At 38.9% G+C, this 24,504-nt stretch overlaps 1 protein-coding gene across 4 annotated transcripts in view; it reads left to right on the forward strand.

Annotated features, from left to right (window-relative positions):
• Positions 1–24,504, forward strand: part of LOC117290094 (calcium-transporting ATPase sarcoplasmic/endoplasmic reticulum type-like) — a 79,094-nt gene that overhangs the window by 48,078 nt on the left and 6,512 nt on the right. For 2 of the 4 annotated variants that reach the window (XM_033771345.1, XM_033771346.1), the window contains exons 13-26: positions 134–222; positions 985–1,087; positions 1,840–2,097; positions 3,137–3,254; positions 3,928–4,028; positions 4,647–4,830; positions 6,029–6,180; positions 7,467–7,560; positions 8,533–8,659; positions 10,051–10,253; positions 10,717–10,802; positions 11,432–11,565; positions 13,340–13,457; positions 14,991–17,839. In XM_033771345.1, coding sequence (XP_033627236.1) covers positions 134–222; positions 985–1,087; positions 1,840–2,097; positions 3,137–3,254; positions 3,928–4,028; positions 4,647–4,830; positions 6,029–6,180; positions 7,467–7,560; positions 8,533–8,659; positions 10,051–10,253; positions 10,717–10,802; positions 11,432–11,565; positions 13,340–13,457; positions 14,991–15,191 — 1,968 coding nt within the window. In that variant the 3' untranslated portion in view covers positions 15,192–17,839. Of the gene's footprint in view, positions 1–133; positions 223–984; positions 1,088–1,839; positions 2,098–3,136; positions 3,255–3,927; positions 4,029–4,646; positions 4,831–6,028; positions 6,181–7,466; positions 7,561–8,532; positions 8,660–10,050; positions 10,254–10,716; positions 10,803–11,431; positions 11,566–13,339; positions 13,458–14,990; positions 17,840–21,969; positions 21,995–24,504 lie in introns of those variants that run through there. The other 2 variants (XM_033771348.1, XM_033771347.1) reach the window with 2 other exon arrangements.

Genomic DNA, 24,504 nt, shown 5'->3' on the forward strand with positions numbered 1-24,504 from the left:
TAGAAGACATGTTATAACATTGTTACCTCCCTCACTTCCTGTAAATCGGTTCGGTTATTACTCAAAAGAACAAAAAACATAAATATGCTATGTCATGTAATTCAATGTGGTGTTAACTGGTTTATCTTTGCAGGTTTTTATCATGGACAAGATACAGAATGACAAAGCCAGCTTTCATGAGTTTGAGGTTAGCGGAGTCACTTACGAACCAAAGGGTGACGTGTAAGTACCCAAATTACCCCAAATCCTTCAAAACACATCACTTATTTGTAGGGTTGAATCAACGTTATCCTTCAAACTTGAGTTACCTCTAAAAGAAGAGACATCTTGATGCAAACGATAAGCCAGTGATGATTAATTCCCTCCGATTCAACCCCTTGTGGTTGTACGTGAGGATCTTGAATTCCTCGTTTCTGAGGCTTAATCGTTAGAGTCTAAAGCCACCCTCAGTACAACCTGCTTGTTGCTTGTGCAGCGTCAGAACAGTTGGGATCAAGTAGCTGTACGGTTGTTGGCGCGCAAGCTTATGCGAGTGCTAATAATGCGAATTGCCATCAACGTAAAAAACTATGGGAACACATTGGAGTAGGTAGGAGTTGTTCTACTCTTGTAACATTTTGTTGTTGTTGATTGGGACTTATGCCGATCATCTTAACATCGTAGTTATACAAGGTAAACAATCATTGACTCATATGTTCTTATCTCAGGCCGAGTATCATCCTGAAAAGACAGTTGCTGACTGTTTTGTGTCATCGCAAGTTTGACCCGAGGGCGGCTTTACATCTGGATAATTTGTTTCCTCGGAAGATTAGTTTTTTATTTATTATCCAAGGATGTTGACACTCTCTGCATAGCATTTTACTCCTTTCTTGTCATTGAGTTATAAGAGCCTGGTTTTGGGAATTTTTTTTCTCCACACAAAAAGAAATGTGCCCTAGATGCCATGCAGTCTCTTTTATTATCCTGTTTGTTTTCCCTGTGCAGCCATATGAACGGTAGCAGAGCCAACCTGGCCAGCTTTGAAGCCCTCCAAGAGCTTGCAACCATCTGTGCACTGTGTAATGAGTCTAGCATTGACTACAATGATGTAAGTACGGGTGGGTTTGCTTTTCATCCTAATATTAGTATTGGTAGATTGTCTCTGAATCTTTGATGAATCGGGTGTGATTCGTCAGGATTTTGTTTTCCTGATATCAGGGTTTTTTCACAAGTGCTTGTTCTGAGCAGGTTTATTCACTCAATGTTTTGATCACTGAGCTGTGAAAGGGGGGGCCGATGGAAGTTGATGATGATTAGCCAGTGATGATTAATTCCCTCTGATGTCGACCCTTGTGGTTAACGCTGAGCTTTATGAATTCCTCGTTTCTGAGGCTTATCAAGTCATCATCAACACACGTTATCCAAGCTTAACGAATCATAGATTATTCAGGTGCTGTGTGGTTGTAATCCCTCTGCAGCGAGATTATTCGAAGCAGATGTTTCTACCGGTATGAAGCAGGGGTTTATGTGTATTTACTCTTTTAGAAAACTGACTGAAAAAATGTTCATCTGGTTACTCTCTGACAAAATATTGAAATGTATCCATATAGTTCCCATAGATGGATTGCACTAAGCGTCATCAACCGCCATATTTGATGACAAACAATGGAAAATTGCATGTGTTTGCCCTGGCACAACTCTCAGCCTTGCATGCGTACACATTTGATCGAATATGGCGATCGATGATGCTTAGAGCTATCAATCTGTATGGTCACCAAATTACAATGACCCATATGCTTCAAATATTATTACACTTCAAAACTGCAATTGAAGTGAAATGTTTTCTATGCCATCACTTAGACCAAGAACGTCTACGAGAAGGTCGGTGAGGCAACGGAGACCGCCCTCACAGTCCTCGTGGAGAAGATGAACGTGTTCCAGACCGACCTGACTGGACTGAACAAGCATCAGCTGTCCAACGCCTGCAACCTCGGCATCTCCTCCCAGTACAAGAAGGAGTTCACTCTGGAGTTCAGCCGTGATCGCAAGTCCATGAGCTGCTACTGTACGCCCACCAAGATTACCAGATCGGCAGGCGGGAATAAGATGTTCGTCAAGGTACGTTTTGATGCAGGGTCTCATTTTCTTTTTGACTCTAACTAGCCCAAGTCCTTCTGTGTCTTCTTTACAGAAGTAAAGTAACACATTCAGAAGGCATACAAAGCAGAGAAGGATTGGGCCAAAGTGAGTTTCAGTGTGATAATAGTCTTTTGTAGACCAAACGACCTAATACTGCTTGAACTCGTAGCTCGATTGAAAAAGTCTTCCAAAATGTATTAATGTGTTTAGTTTAACACTTATGAAAACAGATTTGACCAGTTTTGCAAAATGAAGCCCGAGGAAACATTACATTTAATTTTAAAAAATAAAAATAAACGGAAATCAAAGAGTTTTGACTCTGTCTTAACCGGCAATATAAAACTTGCCGGGTTCTTGCGGTGTGATAGAGGACTGAGGCAAAGCAATGTCCTCTATCACTCAACCATGACCCTGCTGGTTTTAAAGGGTCTATTAATTCCTCGTCGCCACTCTTTTATTCCAATGTTCATTGTCGTGAAGATTGATTTAAAGTGAACATGAGCCAGTGATGATTATTCCCTCCGATGTTCCCTTTCTAAGGAGACGCTGAGGATCTTTGAATTCCTCGTTTCTGAGGCTCAATAAAATGAACATGTATCACAAAAAGTTTTTAATCAAAACTATGGTTTATATTCTAGCCACTCCTCCATTAAACTGGAGATGGCAGGTTCAAATCCTGCTCTAGTAATTTTTTCTTTCGTTTAATTTGAACCCAAATTTAACTCATAGTCTGGTGGTTTGGTACTTGATATTAGACTTAAAAGTAACAATCATCTAAAAACAAGTCGGTCAGCTCAGTGGTGAGACATCTGCTCTAGCAATGCAAAGTTTGTGGGTTCAGATCTTACCCAAGTTATTTTCCTATGAATTTTCTTTTCACAGAACTCGTGGAAAGTACCAAGTGTACAGTGCTTAATACACATGGTGTATGGGTGAGAAACCAAATTCTAAAAAAAACAAATTAACAGTACGAGAACCTAACAATTTGATTGATTGTGTATTTGTTGCTATTTTGCAGGGAGCTCCTGAGAGTATTTTGGAGAGGTGTACCCACATTCGCACCGGTGGAAACAAGGTCCCCCTAACCCAAATGGCCAAACAGCAAATCATTGATAAGATCGCCGAGTATGGAACTGGTAAGTCTCGTCATAACAATGCCAATGGGCAATGTACTTTTGAGAACACTTAATGGCACCAGATACTGTTGGTAATTGCTGGAAATATTTGGTAGCATAAAAACTTACTTGTAAGCGATCAATGGAGAGCTGTTGATAGTATAAAACATTGTGAGAAACAGCTCCCTCTGAAGTGACGTTGTTTTCTTTGAGAAAGTATTATTTCTCTCTAAAATATTTGAATTTGGTTTTGAGTTCTCGAATTCAAGCATCTGAAAGCACACAACTTTGTGTGACAAGGGTGTTTATATTGCAATTTTGACGACCAATTGAGTTCAAATTTTCACAGGTTTGTTATTTTGTGCCTATGTTGAGATACACCAAGTGAGAAGACTGGTCTATGACAATTACCGAAGCTGCCAGTGTCTTGAATGCCATTATTGCAATGAGCCCCACCCTGCTCAGGTGTGATGTTTGGCAAGCTGGAAACTCAAGTTCTGAATGTCGTACCAAGATGTTCCATTCATTCTTTTCATTTTATTTATTTTTCTTCATCATGCTAAAACAACATGAAATGAACTAAGCTTTTTAGGTGAAACATAATACATCAGAGCCATTTTGCATTCCACCTATTTGCATCAAGTACAATTACCCTATTGTTGAATCTGTCTAATGGGGATGATTTTTTCTTCAGGTCGTGATACGCTGAGATGCCTTGGTCTTGCTACTGTCGATAACCCCATAAGAAAGGAAGACATGGATTTGGAAGTCGCCACTAATTTCATCAAATACGAGGTAAAGAATACTTTGATACTGAAACAATTTACCCAGAACTTACTAGAAAGCTGAAGATGCAGCTGAGCCAGTGAAGATTAATTCCCTCTGATGTTTCCCTTGTTAAAAGGAAAAACGCTGAGATTATATGAATTCCTCGTTTCTGAGGCTCTACCCATTCTGCTGCGAAGATCAAATATTTCATGGCTCTGCTTACCTGGGCTCAATTTCATAGAGCTGCTAAGCACAAAAGTTTGCTTAGCATGAAATTTCTTCTTTGATAAAAACAGGTTTATCAACCAAATTTCCATGTGATTTTCAGGATAAGCAAACAAAAGCTGAACACCAGTAACAAGCACGATGCAACAAATGGAAATTTGGCTGGTAATCCTGTTTTTATCTGGGAAGAAATTTCATGCTTAGCAAATTTTTGTGCTTAGCAGCTCTATGAAATTGGGCCCTGAATCTGTGGGTTTCATTCTGTTGGTTTTCCCCCTTTGGGGTTTTCCTCTCACATTTTAAACTAAACGTTTGTTCTAATTTCCTATTCATCCTGATATTGGCACTTATTGTGTGCTGTTGGATGTGGTAAAAAATTTTTTTTAATAAAATATAATTATTATGACTACCATTTGACAGACTAACATGACGTTTGTGGGCTGCGTGGGCATGCTGGACCCTCCCCGTAAGGAAGTGGTTGTGTCCATCGAGGAATGCAAGGCTGCTGGTATCCGTGTCATCGTGATCACCGGTGACAATAAGAACACTGCCGAGGCTATCTGTCGCAGGATCGGGGTCTTCAAGGAGGACGAGAGCACAGCTGGTGAGTTTATACCTCTTATGTGGATGAAAAAATCTAAAATAGATTTTCCACCTGTTGACTTCTTTGTGTTCCTTGTGATTTAAAGCCTTTTTTAGATGGTGGTATTGCACATTATGTGCGATACCTGCATCTTAGGATTCAAACTGCCTCCTAGCCATTGGGCTAGCTCGGTGGTCCAGTGGTAGGGATATCTGCTCAAGCAATGGTGTTCCTTGTGATTTAAGGCCTTTTTTAGATGTTGGTAATATATAGTATGTGGGTTACACGCTGCTAAGGATTCGTCCTGCCTCTAGCCATCGGGCTAGCTCAGTGGTCTAGTGGTAAGACATCTGCTCTAGCAATGCAAAGGTCATTGCTTTGAATCCAACTCAAGGATTTGCGTGTGGATTTTCACAGAACTTGGGAAAGTACAGAGTATAACATGGTTAATACACATAGGTGTGAGAGTAAAATCATAATTATAATATGTGCGAACATATTCAGACATACCTTTACAGCATACTTTTGCGAAATTTGTATGCACTTTAAACTTTGTACTTAGATGATGTGCCTGCGTAATGAAACAATTTACTCAGAAATGACTAGAAAGTTGCAGTTGAGCCAGTGAAGATTAATTCCCTCTGATGTTTCCCTTGTTAAAAGGAAAAAACGCTGAGATTATATGAATTCCTCGTTTCTGAGGCTCTACCCATCACGCTGCGAGTGTCGAATATTTCAAACATGAACTCAGTATCAGACAATATAAAGAGAATCTGAGACATTGGGAGACTTTCTGGAATGCGCCATATTTTTTACCGTGTGAGGGCGCTCTTAAACATGTTTGTAACACTTGCGGGGGGTATGTCCTTATCGTCTTGTGGATTTGTTCTTACCCATAACGGGACCCTGCTTAAATCCGTTGTTCTTGAGAAAAATGTGCAAACTCTCGAGTACATGAACAATGAGAAAACTACACTTTTGTGTCTCTTACTGATAATCCACAAACCTACTTAAAACCCTTGTTTTTAGAAAACAGTTACACAAACTGTTTATGCTGATTTCCCGGTTGGACCCGAAGCATGTCTTCTAGAAATGTCAAAGAAGTGAAAGACTCCAACCTGAAACTTGCAAGCTATAAATCCAACAATTGATCCCATATCTAGGTTTGTAGTTTTCTGGGCGTGAGTTTGATAAATACAACATTTGTTCCCATTTCTAGGTTTGTCGTTTTCTGGGCGTGAGTTTGATGACTTGACCCCTAGTCAGCAGAGTGACGCAGTCAGGAAGGCCAGGCTGTTCTCTAGAGTAGAGCCTGCCCACAAGAGTAAGATCATTGAGTACCTCCAGTCGCATGGAGAGATCTCCGCAATGGTGAGTTTCTTGATCATTTGTCTTTAGGAGGTACCACGAGGGAGGGTTATTTAATTTTTTTATCATGAGAGATCGTTTAATATTACTAGACCTAAGAAATCCTGAGAAAATCCTGAATATTCTGAGAAAATCCTGAATATCCTGAGAAATCGCATGTATGCTATAAAATAATTCAGTAAAGTTGTGGTAAATGGTACACAAGCAATCATGGCACAACCATTTTTGTATTGTCTTGTAATAAGTTTGGAATGTACACATGTAGTGCATTCTGTTCTACCACATCAAGCCACTTCAAGGCTACACTTAAGCTTTCAACCCAAATCAACTGTCACCAGGGGAACATTACCATCTACTCCTTGGGCTGAATAGAGGGTTACCCCCTTCACAGTCTGTAAGGATGTAGGCATGGGTATCATCCACTTGGAGCCTGGCTGGTAGAGCAGGACTCACTACCTTCCTAACTTGTTATGAAGCAATTATGGTTATGTCATGGTTGCTTGTGTTTACCACAACTTTTAACAAATTATTTTGATAGCAGGATTTTAACGTACAGCTTTACAGCACTGATGACCCTGCAGATGCTGTGCCTTCGATACTGAAAGAGTTTACTCAGAAATGACTAGAAACCAAAGTTGGGGTTGAGCCAGTGAAGATTAATTCCCTCTGATGTTTCCCTTGTTAAAAGGAAAAACGCTGAGATTATACGAATTCCTCGTTTCTGAGGCTCTACCCCATTACGCTGCGAGTGTGAAATATTTCAAACATGAACTCAGTATCGTACAATATCCAGAGAGTCTGAGATACACACAGATAATGGGAGACTTTCTGTATGCGCTGTATTTTTCACCTCGTGAGGGCCCTCTCAAACATATTTGTGTCACTTGCGGGGGTATGTTCATTCATACCCAAAACAGTTATCAAAGACTGGAACACATTTCCACCACATGCATCATATCCATTACAGACAATAAGACCTTGGAGTTGTTATAATCCACCTCTAAAGCAACTTGAAACTACATAGCAACAAAAGTGACAGAACGGAGATTTAAACTGCGGGAAGAATCGCATATGCCCCCGGAAGTGATAAAAATATTATTGAGAGCGCCCTAACCGGTCAAAAACACGGTGCCTTTAGGTTGGACTTCCAGGCCTGTGTTGGAAGCGGGGTGGACATGTCAAGTGTTTAAGAGAAGACAAAAAAAAAACAACAATGAATTTTATTTTTTAAAAGGTTTATCCACTGACACCATGATGATGAGTCTTATTGTTTGTCTTTTTCCATGTAGACCGGTGATGGTGTGAATGATGCCCCAGCCCTGAAGAAAGCAGAGATCGGTATCGCCATGGGCTCTGGTACAGCCGTGGCCAAGAGTGCCTCTGATATCCTTTAAATTATTATTCTTAGAGATTTCCTCTCATCCTCTCGTCTCGATCCTTAAGGTAGACCCAAGTTATCTGAGCCCAATTTCACAGAACTGCTTAAGCACAAAAAGTAGTGAAGTGCAATCAAATTATGCTCACCAGAATAAGGTTACCAGCCAAATTACCATATTACGAGTACAATTTATGACTGGTATCCTGCTCATTTCTGCTTGCATTTCTTTGCAACACATTTTTTGCGCAAATATACTGCGGTTCAAACTTTGTATTTAATGTTACGCTTTATAGCACTGGTGATCCAGCAGATTCTGTGCCTTCAATATTGAAACAATTTACTCAGAAATAACTAGAAAAGCAGAGATTGCAGTTGAGCCAGTGAAGATTAATTCCCTCTGATGTTTCCCTTGTTAAAAGGAAAAACGCTGAGAGTATATGAATTCCTCGTTTCTGAGGCTCTTTCCATTACGCTGTTTGCAAGGTGCTTGTGGAGCAGACCTATTGCTTTACAAGGTGCTGCGTGCTGCAACCTAACGCAGCAAACCATGGGCAACCCCTTCTCTCAAAACATTTTTGAAATGTATTATTTACATTTGAAAAGGAAGAGATAAGCATACTAAAACAAGTCGGTTGCACAGTTTTTAGTAGCCCACAGGGAAATCTTAAAGGTGGTACTGGCCTGAAGCAGTTAATACTACACACTGTATGTTGGAGTGTTAGGGATGAGTCCTGTTTGTAATAATAATAATCTAAGCATTTATATAGTGTTCTTACACAGAAAAGGTACCACAACGATTTACTACAATAGTATTAAAGCAGTCAACAATTTACAATACAAAGGAATGAGAATGAAATGAATAGCCTATTAAGCAAACTAAGCCTGAAAAAGGTTAGTTTGAAGCGATGTTTTGAATTCAGTAAAGTGAATTCAGTTTGTACCTGATTGATGTAAGATTCCTTGACCACCGTTAGCACAGATGGTATTGGCTGATGATAACTTCTCTACCATTGTGACCGCCGTGGAGGAGGGACGTGCCATCTACAACAACATGAAGCAGTTTATCAGATATCTCATCTCCTCAAACATCGGTGAAGTCGTCAGGTAAGCGGAAAGCTTCTCTCCTTCTTCTTTTCCCTTTCTCAAGGAGTTTTAAATGAATAGATGTTAAATTTGCATCGGGGATAAAGAATATTAATTTTGGTTTTTACCCATTCACCAATGTGTGTTAGCACTGTATACTCAGTACTTTCCAGAGTCCTGTAAAAAAATAGCACAGGCATATTGCTCGGGTGTGATTCGAAACCCACGACCCTTGCAATTCTAGAGCAGTGTCTTACCAACCAGAGTACCGAGATTGCCCGGTGGCTAGAGGCAGTTTTATATTAAAATAAAACCTGTCATGGGGAAAGATATGATGGAGCTGCGAACTGTCCATGATGCTGCAAAAGTGTCATGAAAATGAACTAACCATTTCATGTTCTGGTGAACAAGTTTGAAAATCTCCCCGATAATGGGAATTTCTTGACTTTTATGTTGAAAGTAATTTTAAACCTCTACCTGATTGGGTAAGACCAAATAATACTTAAACGGCGTTTACGCTCTTAGCATAATTTTCAAATGAAGTGGCACTTTAAACACCCGAAAGGCATCCTAATGCACTCTTTTATTTTTTTTCTACAGGTACGCAGTGCTATGTTTGAAATTTTAAAACTTCGTTCTTGGCGATTTGCCTTTACCCTTAAAAGCACCGGTGACCCGGCAGTCACTGAAATAATTTACTCAGAAATGACTAGTAACCAAAGTTGGGGTTGAGCCAGTGAAGATTAATTCCCTCTGATGTTTCCCTTGTTTAAAGGAAAAACGCTGAGAGTATATGAATTCCTCGTTTCTGAGGCTCTTTCCATTACATTGATGGACAAATTTGAAAATCTACCCGATTATGGGAACTTGTTTACTTTGATTTTGAATGTATTTCTAAATATCTGCCTGATTGGGTAATACCGAGTAACATTTTGTATCCCCCATGCAAATTTAATTTATACTGAATTGTTGCGGTGCCCACTGCTAAAATAAAGGATTCAAACTGCCTCTAGCTACTGGGCAATCTGGTTGTCTAGTTGGTTGGTAAGAATTGCAAAGGTCGTGGGTTTAACTCCCATCCAAGAAATATGCCTGTGTTTTGTTTTTTTCCACTGGACTTGCAGTATAACAGTGTTTTACACGCATCAGCGTTAAGGTTTAACCAAATCATAAAATTTAATCCACTGCAAATTTAACATCTATTTACCCTACTCTAGTTGCTGAAAATGGACATGTTTAGAGCAGAAATTTGTTATAAAAAAGTACTTATTTGAGTGTAAAAAATAATTTGAGGTTGAACAACCCCAAATCATTTCAAATCTACCCTGTCAGTTTCCCTGGTGGTTTATTGTATGTTAATAATAACGTTTAAGATTCCATAAATAATTTGTTTCCCTCCATCTCTTCATCAGCATCTTCTTGACCGCCGCCCTGGGTATGCCCGAAGCCCTGATCCCCGTACAGCTCCTGTGGGTCAACCTGGTGACAGACGGACTCCCAGCCACCGCTCTCAGCTTCAACGCACCGGACATTGATATCATGGAGAAGAAACCACGTCGAGCCAACGAACCTCTCATCAGTGGTCTGCTGTTCTTCAGATATATGGCCATTGGAGGTAATTGTTTGATTCACTTTCGATTCACTTTCGATTCACTTACAATTCAGGGATGTGATTTCTCTGTTTTTCCTGGGAAAAAAGGGGCAAAAAGAAAGAACAAGTTTTTGAAAACAATGATAAGTGTGGAAGCAGGCTTTGCGCTCGCAAGCTTTTATGCTTTGCGCTCACACTACGGGTTTTCTTTCAACAGCCTATCACATCCCCGCAATTGGACCTTGCAAGTCTCTAGTCTTTTTGGATATTTGTAGACCAATTTGCTCCCATATACATTTAATGTAATACATTTAATGTAATACATTTGCGTGAACAGAACAAATTCACACTCTTACGCAAGTCCCACTTTTGGAATAATCAGGAAACTTTAACAGTCTGTACGGGTGATTGACAATACAGTGCATCTTCTGTAGATCTATAGAGTCAGTCATAAATACTTTACTCTGCCATTTCTTTGCCATTTCAGTCTATGTTGGAGCTGCTACTGTAGGTGCTTCTGCCTGGTGGTTCATGTTCCACAAGAATGGTCCCAATCTATCTTTCTGGCAGCTGGTAAGTTCTTTCTGTCTACTCTACTACCCCCACCCCTTCCCCAAACCCCAAGCCCAAATGGCACTATCCCATTCATGTGAAAAATACACAGACAAATGTGCATGGCAGTTGGTATACTACATGTACCTCTACTACCCTCCCCAATTGTGCTGTCCGTTATTTTCACTTGACAAACACACAGAGAAATGTACATAGCAGTTGTTAAATGCCTCACTGCTACCCGACAACCTCCCAACCCCAATGTTGGTGAACCTTGCGTTCTTGCGTTCACTTTACAAACGAACAGAGAAACGAGAAATAGCAGCACTTGTATGCCCTTGCCATACTAATCAACCTAAGGTCAATCTGGGAAGAAAAAAAACCCACAAATCGTCAGTGAACAAATATGTCTATGGATAATTAGTTGGCATATACTCAGACAGTCAATTTCACTAACCCTGGCCTAACTATTAAAAACAGCTTGGTCTTACCCTTTCCCCACTTTTGAAATCTTCAGTCTCACAAAACGTACTATTAAAGGCTTTTTGATGTATGAATTCTTTAGTATTTTTCAAAGCATTTCCTACAGCCGTACAATGTTGGGATGATATTTTAATAAGAAGATGTATTTTTCCTCTTGTTTTTCGTAGACGCATCATATGCAGTGCCCTCTGGAGCCGGAGAATTTCAAGGACTTGGACTGTGAAGTGTTTGACGATCCTCACCACATGACGATGGCGCTGTCCGTCCTGGTCACCATTGAGATGCTGAACGCTTTGAACAGGTCAGTAGTCACAGGAAAAAACACCCAGGACTTCCTTTATCGCTGGAAGCTTTAGAGAACAAAGCTCATGCATATTCATTTTACCCTTACACCAATACGCCTCTCTTAATATTTATGCATGACGTCATAATTCTTACCCAATATGAGGCTAGCGGCACACATCCCCCACTTACAGTGGCTGCGCCCATCGCCTCGTTTTGAGTTAACATTGTGACGTACCTCGTGCATAAATATTAAGAGAGGAGTATGTGTGTTCGCACTGTATACTCGGTAGTTTCTCGAGCTCTGTTAAAACAAGTCATAGGCATATTACATGGGTGGGAATCAAAGCAGTTCTGTGGTTCAGATTTTGTGTTCAAACTTTTGAGCCCTTGCAAGACGTGGAACAAACCTTCGCACAAGGCATTTCTACCGTTTTGGGAGTCGATTCCTTTGTGTACATTTTGATTCCCAAATTGGTGGAAATGATAGTCGTGTGTAATTGCAGGGCATGTTGTGCAAGGCTTGCAAGGGGGTCTACTTGCCAATTGTGTATTCCACTTTTTCAATATTTATTGAAGTTCTTTTGATGCTCCAAGCTGAATTCAGTCACTTCTTTGAACTAGTGAAATGGTGGACTTTGGGCAGGAAGTCCCTGGAATTTGAGCGTCACTTTTGACCTTTTTAACTTTGACTTAGCTTGGTTTGAATCATTTGACTTGATTTCAATGGGAGACTTTCTGGGCAATAGAGGGCAGGAGACTTAGCGGATAAATCCATTGTTCTCAGAATTATGCGCATGTTCAGAACTACGTAACAATGGAAATTTACCTGGTAAAGTCTGCTGCCATCTAGCGTTGGAAAGTCTCCTATTGAATGTGTTTGACTGTATGTTATTGACTCTAGTTTAATATCAATAGACTGTCATTGTGAATCACATTTCCGATGTTTTGTTTCTTTTTAACAACCTTTTGTTATCCATTTTCACTTTAACATGTTTACGGTGCTATAAACACCATGCAATAACAGGCATGGCTTTCTTTGTACCCTAATTATATTTTTTAATGTTTGCTCTCAGACAATTTTGGGCCTGAAAGGTCATTATAAGCCCATATCATATTTAAAGGTATTAGGAATGGTTTACATATATCTGTACCTATTTACAAATTGCATTTTTGAAAACTGCATTTATGAATTGTATTTGTTGATACTCTTTTTAATTCTGACGTGTAAACTGCATTTATGAATTGTATTTGTTGATACTCTTTTTAATTCTGACGTGTTGGTGTATTTCTTGTCTGTGTTTGTATACTTGATTTGTTATTAGTTTCTTTTTTCTTTTTTTTTTTTGGGGGGGGGGGCAGTGCATAAGTAAAATACTTTTGATTGTAATGGCTTTTTAAATGTAATTTATTCATGTTGTATAGATTTAGATGTAGATGTATAGGGATTTCAATTATAATTTTGTTAATTATTATCGGCCAATTAGAATAACGCAACCTGGTTTCAATGAATATTCATGTATTACAGCTCAACTGTGAACCAATCAGTTTTGATCTATCATTTCCATTAAAGCCAATAGGATACCACTATCTAACTAATGATGAATATTTAAATTATGGTTTTGTTAATTGTTTTTGTCCAATTAAAATAGAGCAGCAACCTTGGTTTTGATAAATATTCATATGTTCAAGCCTAAGTTAGACTTAGAACCAATCAGTGTTGGCCTATCATTACCATTTTATCCAATCTGATACCACTACCCCAACTAATGATGAATATTCATTGCTTACAGCTTGAGTGAGAACCAATCCCTACTGGTGATGCCACCATGGTCCAACATCTGGCTCATTGGTGCCATTATTCTCTCAATGGCTCTCCACTTTGTTATCCTCTATGTTGACATCATGTCGGTGAGTACTCAAATAAATCCCACCCCTTTTTTCTTTCTTTGAAAACCCCCACATTTAGTAGAGATGAGATTGTTCAGACTTTTAACTGAATACATACTTTTTAGGTCGGCCTGGTAAAAAAAAGACCAGCCGTTATTTTGTCCACATACAAAGAAATCTTGCTCTTTGGTGTACTTCCCTAGTGCCGATGACACTGTTCCTCTGCGATTGATCCACTTTGTCATGGCCGAGTGGTTAAGAGCATCGAATTCAGGTTCACCAGAGTGTGGGTTCGAATCCCGGTTGTGACATTTATGTCCTTGAGCAAGATCCTTTACTATAATTGATTCTCTTCACCCAGGGGTATAAATGGGTACCTGTGAGGGTAGAGGTTAATATTTTGAATGAAAAAGCCTTTGGAGTGATCTAAACGGTGGCCCAGGTTGTATACTCTCGAGGGAGCTGAGAAAGATTAAAAAGGGATGCTATTGGCCCAATGACCAGGGCACTAATGTAAAGCACATTGATACGGTTATTGTGAAATGTGCTATATATAAGCGTTTGTTTTTATTATTGTCAATCAACTGTTGTCGCCTAGACAGTTCGGACTAACTAAAGCCCGGTTCATACTTCCTGCGAATGCGAAGCAAATTCTGACGTCGCAGGGCAGTTTTCATAGCGAATGTTTCGCAGGAGTCGAGCACAAGTCGACTGTTGCGAGTTATTTGTTGCGAATTTGTGACTTCAAACTTTGTAGCGCATTCGCAGGAAGTATAAACCAGGCTTTAGTTGTACAATGGTCAATAAAAGTTACTGCGCAAACTTGGCTTTGTCTGTTAAACCCTGAAAATGATCCTGACGATGACTAGAGCAAGCTAGTCGAAACGTTGAGACCAGTTTAAGAACCGACTCCGCGGTAGTACAGTTAATTCTGATCCTGTAAGCTAAAGTAATGGTCCCAGCCTATTTTCTATACCATCTGCCCGGGTAATAGTTAAAAAGCAGGACAGTTCTTTTCAGAACTGAGATGTCTCCCGAACACCCGAACAATCTACTCCGCGGATAGTAGAATTAAGCAAGACAGTTCTCTAATGAACAAACTCTTCCATGCAAGTAGATACACACATGGTGTTACTGCAGACCGAATATATATTGATACCTCACCATGCAATGCCTCAAATCCCCAGCCGTGACACTGTGTCCTTGAGCAAGACACTTAACCATTGCTTCGTCCTTCGGATGGGACGTAAAGCCGTTGGTCCCATGTGTTGTGTAACGCATGTAAAAGAACCCAGTGCACTTCTCGAAAAGAGAAGGGGTTCGCCCTGGTGTTCCTGGTTGTGGCTGCTTAATGCGCCTTAGCACCTTGTAAACCCTTATAAGGTGCTTAATAATTGGGTCTCAGAATTCATCACTGCAATAACCCATCTTTCTGAAAGTTTGTCATACTCAGCGCCTTGAGTACCTTGTTTGGTAGATACGTGCACTATATTATTATATTATTATTATGATCCTCAACTTGTTCTCTATGTTTTTCTCTTCCCTCCCCTCCAGACCGTATTCCAGATTACACCCCTCGACTACACTGAGTGGATGGCGGTGCTCAAGATCTCGTTCCCTGTCATCCTTTTGGATGAGATGCTGAAATTCATCGCTCGCCGCGCCAATGACGGTAAAAGTTATTCTGTGGGTCTTCAGGGGCTAGTGGCCAGCATTGGCGTAGCTCTTGCCGTACTCTATCTCCTTCCTATGTGAATGCGTTTTTGTTTTTTTTAATGAAATCTCACACTAGTTTTTTTTATTGTAATAATTTTTTTTTTCCCCTGTTTTTTGTTATCGATTACTATTATTTTTTGTGTCCCCTCATTGGTCTCTTGCCGCTGCCTTTCTTAACTCACATTCACTTTGTATTTGTCAGTTTTTTTATGGGTGCGTGCATGTTTGTGCGTGAGGATTTTATTGTGGCGTGAGGAAGTCGGTCAGAGGTGTTGCTTATCACAAAGAATCGCCAGAAATTGACACCCCACAAACCAAAACCAAAAACAACACAAAACAAGACAAATTAATTACAAAACACTCAACAAAATGGAATTCTACCTTGATAGACATTAAGGTGTTTGTGAGACCGAGTTATATATGATAAGTATATATTAAATCTGCATAAAGATAACTTTTTCGTACAATATCGACATGTATATAATTTTTGCCATGAATTTTAAGGTAATTCTTCTGGTTTCCTCAATACCTCAAAAAAAAAAAAAAAAAAAAAAGGGCCAGTCAATGATTATAGCCCCTTTGGCACTGGTTATATGATTTGGTTTAAATTGAAAAAAACGTGTGATTTACTGGAGGTCATAGCGCCCTCTGTTGAAGTCATGCTGCAATAATTACCTCACCCACAGACGTACATTACTAGCAGCTGAGGCCAACGGGAACCTGACGCATTTGGTGTGCACTGATGCTAGCTTAATGTATGATTTTTTAAGTCTCTTTGCATGGAGGTGTGTTTGTTTTTGTTTTCTCCTGTTTTCCCCCCCATCTAATTTTTGGTTGACTGACAACACAGAAGTGGCTACTTCTCACCTAGTAGACAGAGCACCTAATCATGTTGTCATATCGCTGTGACTGTAATAAGGCAGGGTACAAGACTTTGTGAATGCAAACAAAACAAATAATAAAAAATTTCAGCGAAATAATGCAAATTATTTATGATTAAAAAAAACTGTTGTTTAACTAAACTTGCTAATATCTTTCCTTCCTTGCATCAAGTTGAGCATGGTACATTTGAGAATGAATGGTTTTTACAATAATGATGTTGACATCTTTCCTTGAACATCGTTAAAAAAAAATAAAAAGTCTTTAAAATTGCTCTGCCGTTCACTTCGCCTGGTGTCCCACCATTTCACTGTCATTCTTTACGATGCACGATAGAGATGTCATACTGCATTCTTTTGTTACGTTTGTAGTAGTTTGTAGCTAACGGTTACTCGATGGCGGCCCAGAGGCTTGATCGATGACTTATAGTAGATACATCTTTGTTTCTGTAGATCTTGTGAAAGTTAGAGTCTTATCAAGTTAGATTTAGTTGTCAGTGGGGTTTTGGGGGGTTGTTAAACCTTGGACCTAATTCCATAGACAACTCCTGAATGTAAAAATCTTTACAGGTCGTCTGGCGGATTACCCTTCTCTTTCTCAAAAGTCAAATTAAAGACAAGTTTTTGTTCTCATGAAAAAAACTTGCAAAAAACATTAAGCATTACTTACATGAATTAGGTTGAAGTTAGTATTTCCCCTAGGGTCTTCAAAAGGTTGAGAAAGTGAGAATATTTCAAAATTGATATACAAGATGGTTTTTAAAATTCAGCAAGAGACAACAAAATGTAGACAAGAGCCACATTCCAAAGCTTTTCCATACATATGGACCACTTCATCCCATATATCATATATGTAGTAGTAACAGACTAGTAGTTATATGAAATTGTAAACATTCCTCGTGAAAAAAAAAAGTTTGAATTTCCCCCCTCTCCCCTCCCACAACCGCTCCCCTTTTCATTCATTCATTCACCAGTCTGTAGCAACATAAGTTTCTATGCACTTGACATTTCTAAGGGGATTTTTTTAAGATTTGTTATTTTTCTGGTTTTGAGATCACATAGAAAGTCTGTAGTAAGAATGACGATAACAAGAAATTTGCACAAGTATCAAAACCTTTTTTGGGGTAAAAGGAATCATTCAGGTTTATAGAGTCATGGGTTGGTTTGGATTAGGTTCAATATTAAAAATGATTCAGGCGAACTTTAAAAAACGAAATTGTAGAAATTGTCTTAGCTTGCATGTTTCTTCCCCTGAATATTTGAGAGGGGGAAAAAAAAAACATGAAATATTTATCATATTTGGAGATTTGAATTTAATATATATGTACCATAAGTACACAATGGATTCATCTCCAAAGACTGCTTATTGGTGATTGTTATTTATTATGAATTATTGTATCTTTTTAGTATTTTTTTGTTGTTTTTCTTCTTGCAGTTGTGATTAACACGATTAATTGTAAATGTTTCCATTCAGTTGTTGTTTTTTTAAGAGAGGTACATGTCATTTTGAAAGGAAAAAGATAATCGAAAATCATCAACTACAATATTTTATAATAGCACAAAACCAAACCAAATTTGAACGAGGAAGTGAATTAACAAAAGCATCTTGAAGCCGTCAAAAAATGGTTGGGTGTGGATTTTTTGTTATCATGTGTTTTTGTGTCAGTAGTAGTCCAGATTCCAGATTCTAATCACGTTTCAACCTTGACGCCCGGCTTGATAATAATTTGATTTAACTGTTTGCCATTTGTTGTTCATATCGTGATTTTATTGATAATAAACATAATTGTATCTTTCTAAGTACCTACACCATGTTCTCTAACAGTATTGTCCACTTCATATTTTGTCCAGTTTAACAAATTAACACTACCCCGTTATTGTAGATAGAAGTTTCCCCAACCAGAGAGACAAGCTGGTAGAGCTTGCACAACTGATCATGTCAACTAAATGTTGATCTCATACCTCATTCCATTTTTCCACCACGGCTTGGAAAAACAAAATCAAAGGAAATCTAGGCCCTCATAACATGCAAAAAATAGTTTATGGACCGACATTTCAACCCTAGTAGAGTCTTTCTCACGGGCTAAAAGCAGGCTTAACTTTCCCAGTATTGGGGCCAGATCTAATACTGGCCAAGTTGTGCTTTCTGCTCATGCTGTGAAAAGCTTTGCATTTGACACTGACTTGAATTTGATTGATTAAACAACAAAAATCAAGGACTTTTCAATTTGTCGCAGCTGATTTTCAGTACACAATCAATAAAGTAATTTCACATTTTTACTCACCCCTCCTTTAAAATAGACATCAAAATTCCATTTTACTTTGTTTCATTTTCTGATGAAGTTCTACACCAAATTACAAAATATTATGTGCAATATTGTATTCCAGGTAGACACTATTATTATGTGCCATTCCACAGATCTTTCAAAATTGTGTCATTTGCTGTTCGTTGTTTTGGAGACCATCGCACATGATTCCTGAACTGCATCTTTGAATATGCTTAGGGGAATCTGGTATCATGATGCAGGCATCGGTCTATTTTCTTCCAGGGCCTTATTTTGATCCATGTTCATTTGAATCAAGCGGCTTCAGGTTTGGCTACGGCTATGCCTATGGCTGCAATAACAACATTGGAGAATAGAAGTTCCGGCTGTAGCCACTGTCGAAACCGTTTATTCAGACCCGCTTTAGTTTACCCCCTCCCCGAAGAAATCAAAGACGGCTGTTGCCAGGTCGGCATTTATATCCCCTTGTGGGAGTTTGCCGAGTTCCCATGACTTGAAGATCATCTAAGCAAGTAACCCATTATCATTGGACATGCTAGAGTAGCTGAGTTTGTGAACATGTGTCCTGAAAGGTTTTTTTGTAGAAATTAAACCCTATGTTGCATGATCCACATACTGTATGCAACTACCTGATGTTACCCTGCCCAAGATGTAGCCAATAATTATCATGTATCCCCCAAAACCTGCACATCGATGTAGCCAGGGTTGGGGTCTTTAGTTACGTCAGGCTTCATTGAACTCACAGGCTACTCTTGGGTCTTGCGCAACTGATTAAGAATCATGGCCTTGATTTAGCAACGGTCATTGCAAATTAACAATTATTTCGAAGATTTGTGGATGTGGCACTTAAAAAAAAACAAGAATCTTATGCCCCCTTGTTGCCTCCTCATCGAACCTACCCTACCACAAAAATATCAAAACCACAAGAAAAAACTAGAACGGGTAAAATTGAGTAAACTAGCTGTAATTTCAGCCCTTTACAAACACCTTCTACATTGGTTAGTTGGCATTGGTTGGCCATTGTTAACAAAGCTGTACCATATCTTGATTCATAGAAACAAAGTATGCGGTTAGCATTATTCTCTAGACCGTTGTTATATGTAGTTCAGATCAGAGAGAATGAGCTTAGCAGTAGCTGGGGTTTGACCAACATTACCAGGGCCCAATTTCATAAAGCTGTTAAGCAAAAAATATTCTGCTTAAACAATTTCTTTGACAAATTTGAGTAGGACACTGGCCGTTGATTTCACAAAGAGTTAGGACTCGTCTTATCTCGAGTTAGGACGAGTAACTCAGGATTAATCTTGAGGTCTGCATGCTACAGTGCAGGGTTGGGACTCCTCCTACGTCCTAAGATAAGTCTTAAGTTAGGAAGAGTTTTGTGAAATTGAGGGCTGTCACAACAATGTGAACTTAATGTATTTTGGGGCTGGTAAACCATGTCTGTTAAGCAATATTTGTCTGTGCTTAGCAATTTTGTTTTGCTTATAGGGTTTATGAAATTTGGCACTGTACTGTACCTTCTCTTGATTCATAGAGAGAATGCATACCTTAGCCTTAGTTAAGCCACCTTGTCAACTACCATATAAATCATTAACCTTTGAGCAATTAACCCGGGAATGGCTCATGAGTCCTCACTAATCGCTCAAATCGGCATGGGTTGCACTTAAAACTCACACCAACAAAAATTCTTAATCCTCAAAATTTACCTCAACAAAAATAATCCTAAATTGAAATGTCACTTCTAATTGAAATATTTGATACCATTCATCCCATATTAACATTGATGAGAATTGTTTTATGTAAACAAAAAATGTGGTATTGCTGCTACCCCATTGGAAAATATTGACCTCAATTCAGAAGTCAAACACCACATTTAACCAAGTAACAACAAATTTCACCACGCCTTTACTTAACGGCATAATTTTGTGTATCGCAGACAGCAAATCATGAATGTGCACACTTTCAACAGTTAACTTCATATTGTTACTTGTAGAGGCCAATTAAAACATTTTTAACAGAGCATCTCCTGGTAATGACATCATACAATGGAATCCATGGCGATAACCAGTAATGTGACCCTATGCATATCATTATGATGTCACATACATGAATATTGAGAGGATTGAATGTCAACTGGCAATCGAACAGTACTACTGCACTCAGTTGCAACACTCGACTGGTATCCACTCCAGCCACATCAGGGTTAATATCACTATATTTTTGTTTCCAGGCTGATCTTCATTTTAAATTTTGATAGTTTTGGCAACGTGACAGGGAAATGGTTGGAGTTTGAAATACCAGCTCTGACCTTATTTATGCCCTTTTCGAAACCATGATTTAGGCTTAGGCTGTAAATTCAGGCCCCCGAGTAAATTCAAAATCAGGTGCTTTCAGGGAAGGAGCTTCAGACAGGCAGATGATGTAGCCTTAGCCGCAGCCAACCCAAAGTAGTGGTTTTGAAAAAGACCAAAGTGAAAGATTTAATACTGCATTATACCTCCTACTGTATTCCCATTCAACACCAACCACTGTGGTTTTGAATGCAAGATTTATTTATGCCAGCCTGCTATATGAGGATATCATGTAGTGCATGCATCTGGTATTGACTCATTTCACTCGACGTGATCATCACAATAATCTCGATTGTGTCATTTTGGGAGTCAATTTCCCTATGTGTTATACAGTGTAGTGCGCATTTAGCTACTTGGCATTTACGTGCAATATTTGACTCGCGGACAGCAGTTGACGCATGTGTATACACAAAACCTGTTTAGTTGAATGGTTTTGATGGGTTGATGAACCATTTAGCCACTGGACCGCCCAGCCGCCTATCGATATACTGTAGTGGTAGGAGGAAACCTTGCTAGCTTGTGTTTGTAGAAAAAAAGGAACGTCAAAAGAATCCTCGATAGTCATTATTAAGCTAATGAGGCTAATGATGGTGAAATAACTTAGCTCTTACCCCAACAAAACGCTCATTAATAAACACAAAGGAAACTGTATTTATTTATCATTCATGATAATATTGTCGAAAACTAACGCCTTCGCATTTAATCAGTAGAATAATTGAGTCAGATAAAAGCCTTGAAAAGCTATTGTCTCCATTTTATCCTTACAAACAAATATTCGCCATAAAAATTACCATACGCTCATTAATAAACACAAAGGAAACTGTACTTATTCATCATTCATGATAATATTGTCGAAAACTAACGCCTTCGCATTTAATCAGTAGAATAATTGAGTCAGATAAAAGCCTTGAAAAGCTATTGTCTCCATTTTATCCTTACAAACAAATATTCGCCATAAAAATTACCATAGCTGTTTAACGAGAGACATTTATTGTTCTCATGCAAAACTTGTACTTTTATAGAAATATCAAGGTTCAAATTGTGCATAAAAGTTAAGCTGTGGCTATCTTTTAAAATTTGAACTACGATTCCAGTAATTAACTGCAAGAATCTTGAAATATAAGTTTTCAGCAAACTCGGGCGGTGCAGGGACTACAGGGTTAACTCGCTATAAAAAGTGTTGAGGGGTAAGAGGGTTGTAATAGTGGGCTGTTAAACAGAATTTTTTTAGAAATTGGGAAATAGTGTAAGTCTCCTCCCTTCTTAATCTCTTTATTTCTCCCATGTTTTGTCGTTACAGTCTAGTTTTGTTCGAGTTGCATGAGGTAATACAAACTTATGTTTAAAAAAAACATTCTCATCTGTAGAATTGCATGCTCAAGAAAGACTTTCACTTTAATTTAATGCGCCATCTTGCTCAGCACCAGTTGGCATATTAAATGAGCCATGTAAGACTGGATGGTAATGGGTGATGGTAAGGGCCAACCTATGCTTCAATGTATGTCGACCCTGTGATCTAGCTGTAGCCACAGCATTAGCCAGATTAGACTTGGCTGTGGCTGCTGCTAAGGGTGTTGCTAAGGGGCAGCTGTTGCTTCAATACATGTTGACCCTGTGATCTAGCTGCAGCCATAGCCAGTTTAGACAAGGCTACGGCTGATGCTAAGGGGCAACCGTTGCTTCAATACATGTTGACCCTGTGATCTAGCTGCAGCCATAGCCAGTTTAGACAAGGCTTTGGCTGATGCTAAGGGGCAGCCGTTGCTTCAATACATGTTGACCCTGTGATCTAGCTGCAGCCATAGCCAGTTTAGACAAGGCTTTGGCTGATGCTAAGGGGCAGCCGTTGCTTCAATGCATGTTGACCCTGTGATCTAGCTGCAGCCATAGCCAGTTTAGACAAGGCTTTGGCTGATGCTAAGGGGCAGCCTATGCTTCAATGCATGTTGACCCTGTGATCTAGCTGCAGCCATAGCCAGTTTAGACAAGGCTTCAGCTGATGCTAAGGGGCAGCCTATGCTTCAATTATGCTTGACTCGGTGATCCAGCTGTAGCCGCAGCATAAGCCAGATTGGGCTTTGCTGTGGCTGATGGTAAGGGTGTTGCAAATGGGCATTCTATGCTTCAACGCATGCTGACCTGTTGATCCAGTTGTGTATTTTTGGCCATTTCATCTTTCTCTTGCAAATAAAAAGTTGCATATTTTGTCCCTTTTTCAAAACCACTGCTTTTGTTCCTGGGCTGTTTAACTTTTGTTTACAAAAAGTGCTTTTTAGTATGGGGCTTCAGGAAGGTGGAAGGAGCCTCAACCTGAGCTGCAGACATGGTTTCGCAAAGGCCTATGTCTTTATAAATCACAAAATCTGTGCAGCTGGAATGATACAAATAATATTGACCTCTGAAAGCAAGATGTTGCATGTTACAGTCAGAGTTTTTTTCAACTGCACCTTATAGCAATGCATGTGTATGAAAGATCATTTTTACTTGTTTAATAGTTTCTGCATGTAGCTTTCCCACGCTATTGAATGAAAAATGTCATTGCATGTTTGCTTTATTTTTTTAGCTGAACTTATAAACTGAACAATAAAAACAGAAATGGAGAGTTGTACAAGCAAAAGTCTGACCAGAAACACAAACCAATGTTGTGTTTTGTATTTCCGGTTTGCTCCTTATGTTTATGTTTCAAATCAAAATAAAAAATTAAATAGTGAAGAAATCCAGTGAGATTTGAAACTTAAAGAAATAAAGCAAGCATGCTAAAAAAAAAAAAAAAAATCTTTTAGTGTCGTTAGACAAATTTCTAACATGTCATTTGGTACATGGATATTGTTCGCATTTCATCTTTGTTTACTAATGCTGTAGTTGTATATCATCTGCATATTTTATGTAGCATTTTGTAAACTCACAGTTTGAGAGGCTTAATACTTGAATGCGCTGCTTCCCTGACAAGCTGAAAGTTTTGTAATTGTACACGTGATTCAAAAATTGAGTCGATGTAATGCTCTAAAAATACAGAAAAAAAAAAAGGACATTCTGTCGGCCCTTTCATGTAAAACAAATCATTGCTTTCACTTTACTTTGAAGTACTCCAGAAAGATAGCTTTTGAACACTGGAAATTAATGACGAATACATTCTCAAAGTGGCATTTAGCTGGCTTTTTATCACATTGAGGGGGTATTGTTTTATACATGCACTTGGTGAAGGAAATCACATCAGGAGGCAACACATCATTCTGCCACCATCTTTGTTAGGTGCCCAGTCTTCAATAACAATAGTAGATACCCATTTTCAATATCACTAAAAGGGCACCAGACTACTGTGCCCCTCCTGTCTCACTCTGGTCACGGTTAGTTGGATGAGGGACAATCAAATGGCTGCATGATAATGGTGTATGATTTGGGTTTTTAACTATTCTGAGAGTTCATGTTGAAAGGAATAGTACACCACTTGGTTTTGGGAAAAACGCATAAATTCATTCACGAACAACTCTCTAGAATTTTCATAATGTATCTGGGTAAATTCTGAGTGTCTAGAGTGAGACAACCTCACTTTTCATCAAATTGAATGGTCACTGGGTTTTTATAGAATTCTGTGCACTTTCTTTCTGGCTTATTTTGATTGAGGCAATCAGATTAAGCCACAGTGATTTGGAGGGCTTCAGAATTTGATGTTATGGACTTACAGACAAAAATGATTGTTTTGGGGAGTGTTAGTACTGCCATTAACTAATGAATCTGCTGTAAGCTTTCATTTTGGAGCTTATCAATTCATTGTACCAAGTGAGTGTGTAAAAACAACCTCAGAAAACTTTTAAAATACAGTTATAATATCATT

The sequence above is a fragment of the Asterias rubens genome, chromosome 5 (genome assembly GCF_902459465.1).
Source record: "Asterias rubens chromosome 5, eAstRub1.3, whole genome shotgun sequence".
NCBI classification, from domain to species: domain Eukaryota; kingdom Metazoa; phylum Echinodermata; class Asteroidea; order Forcipulatida; family Asteriidae; genus Asterias; species Asterias rubens.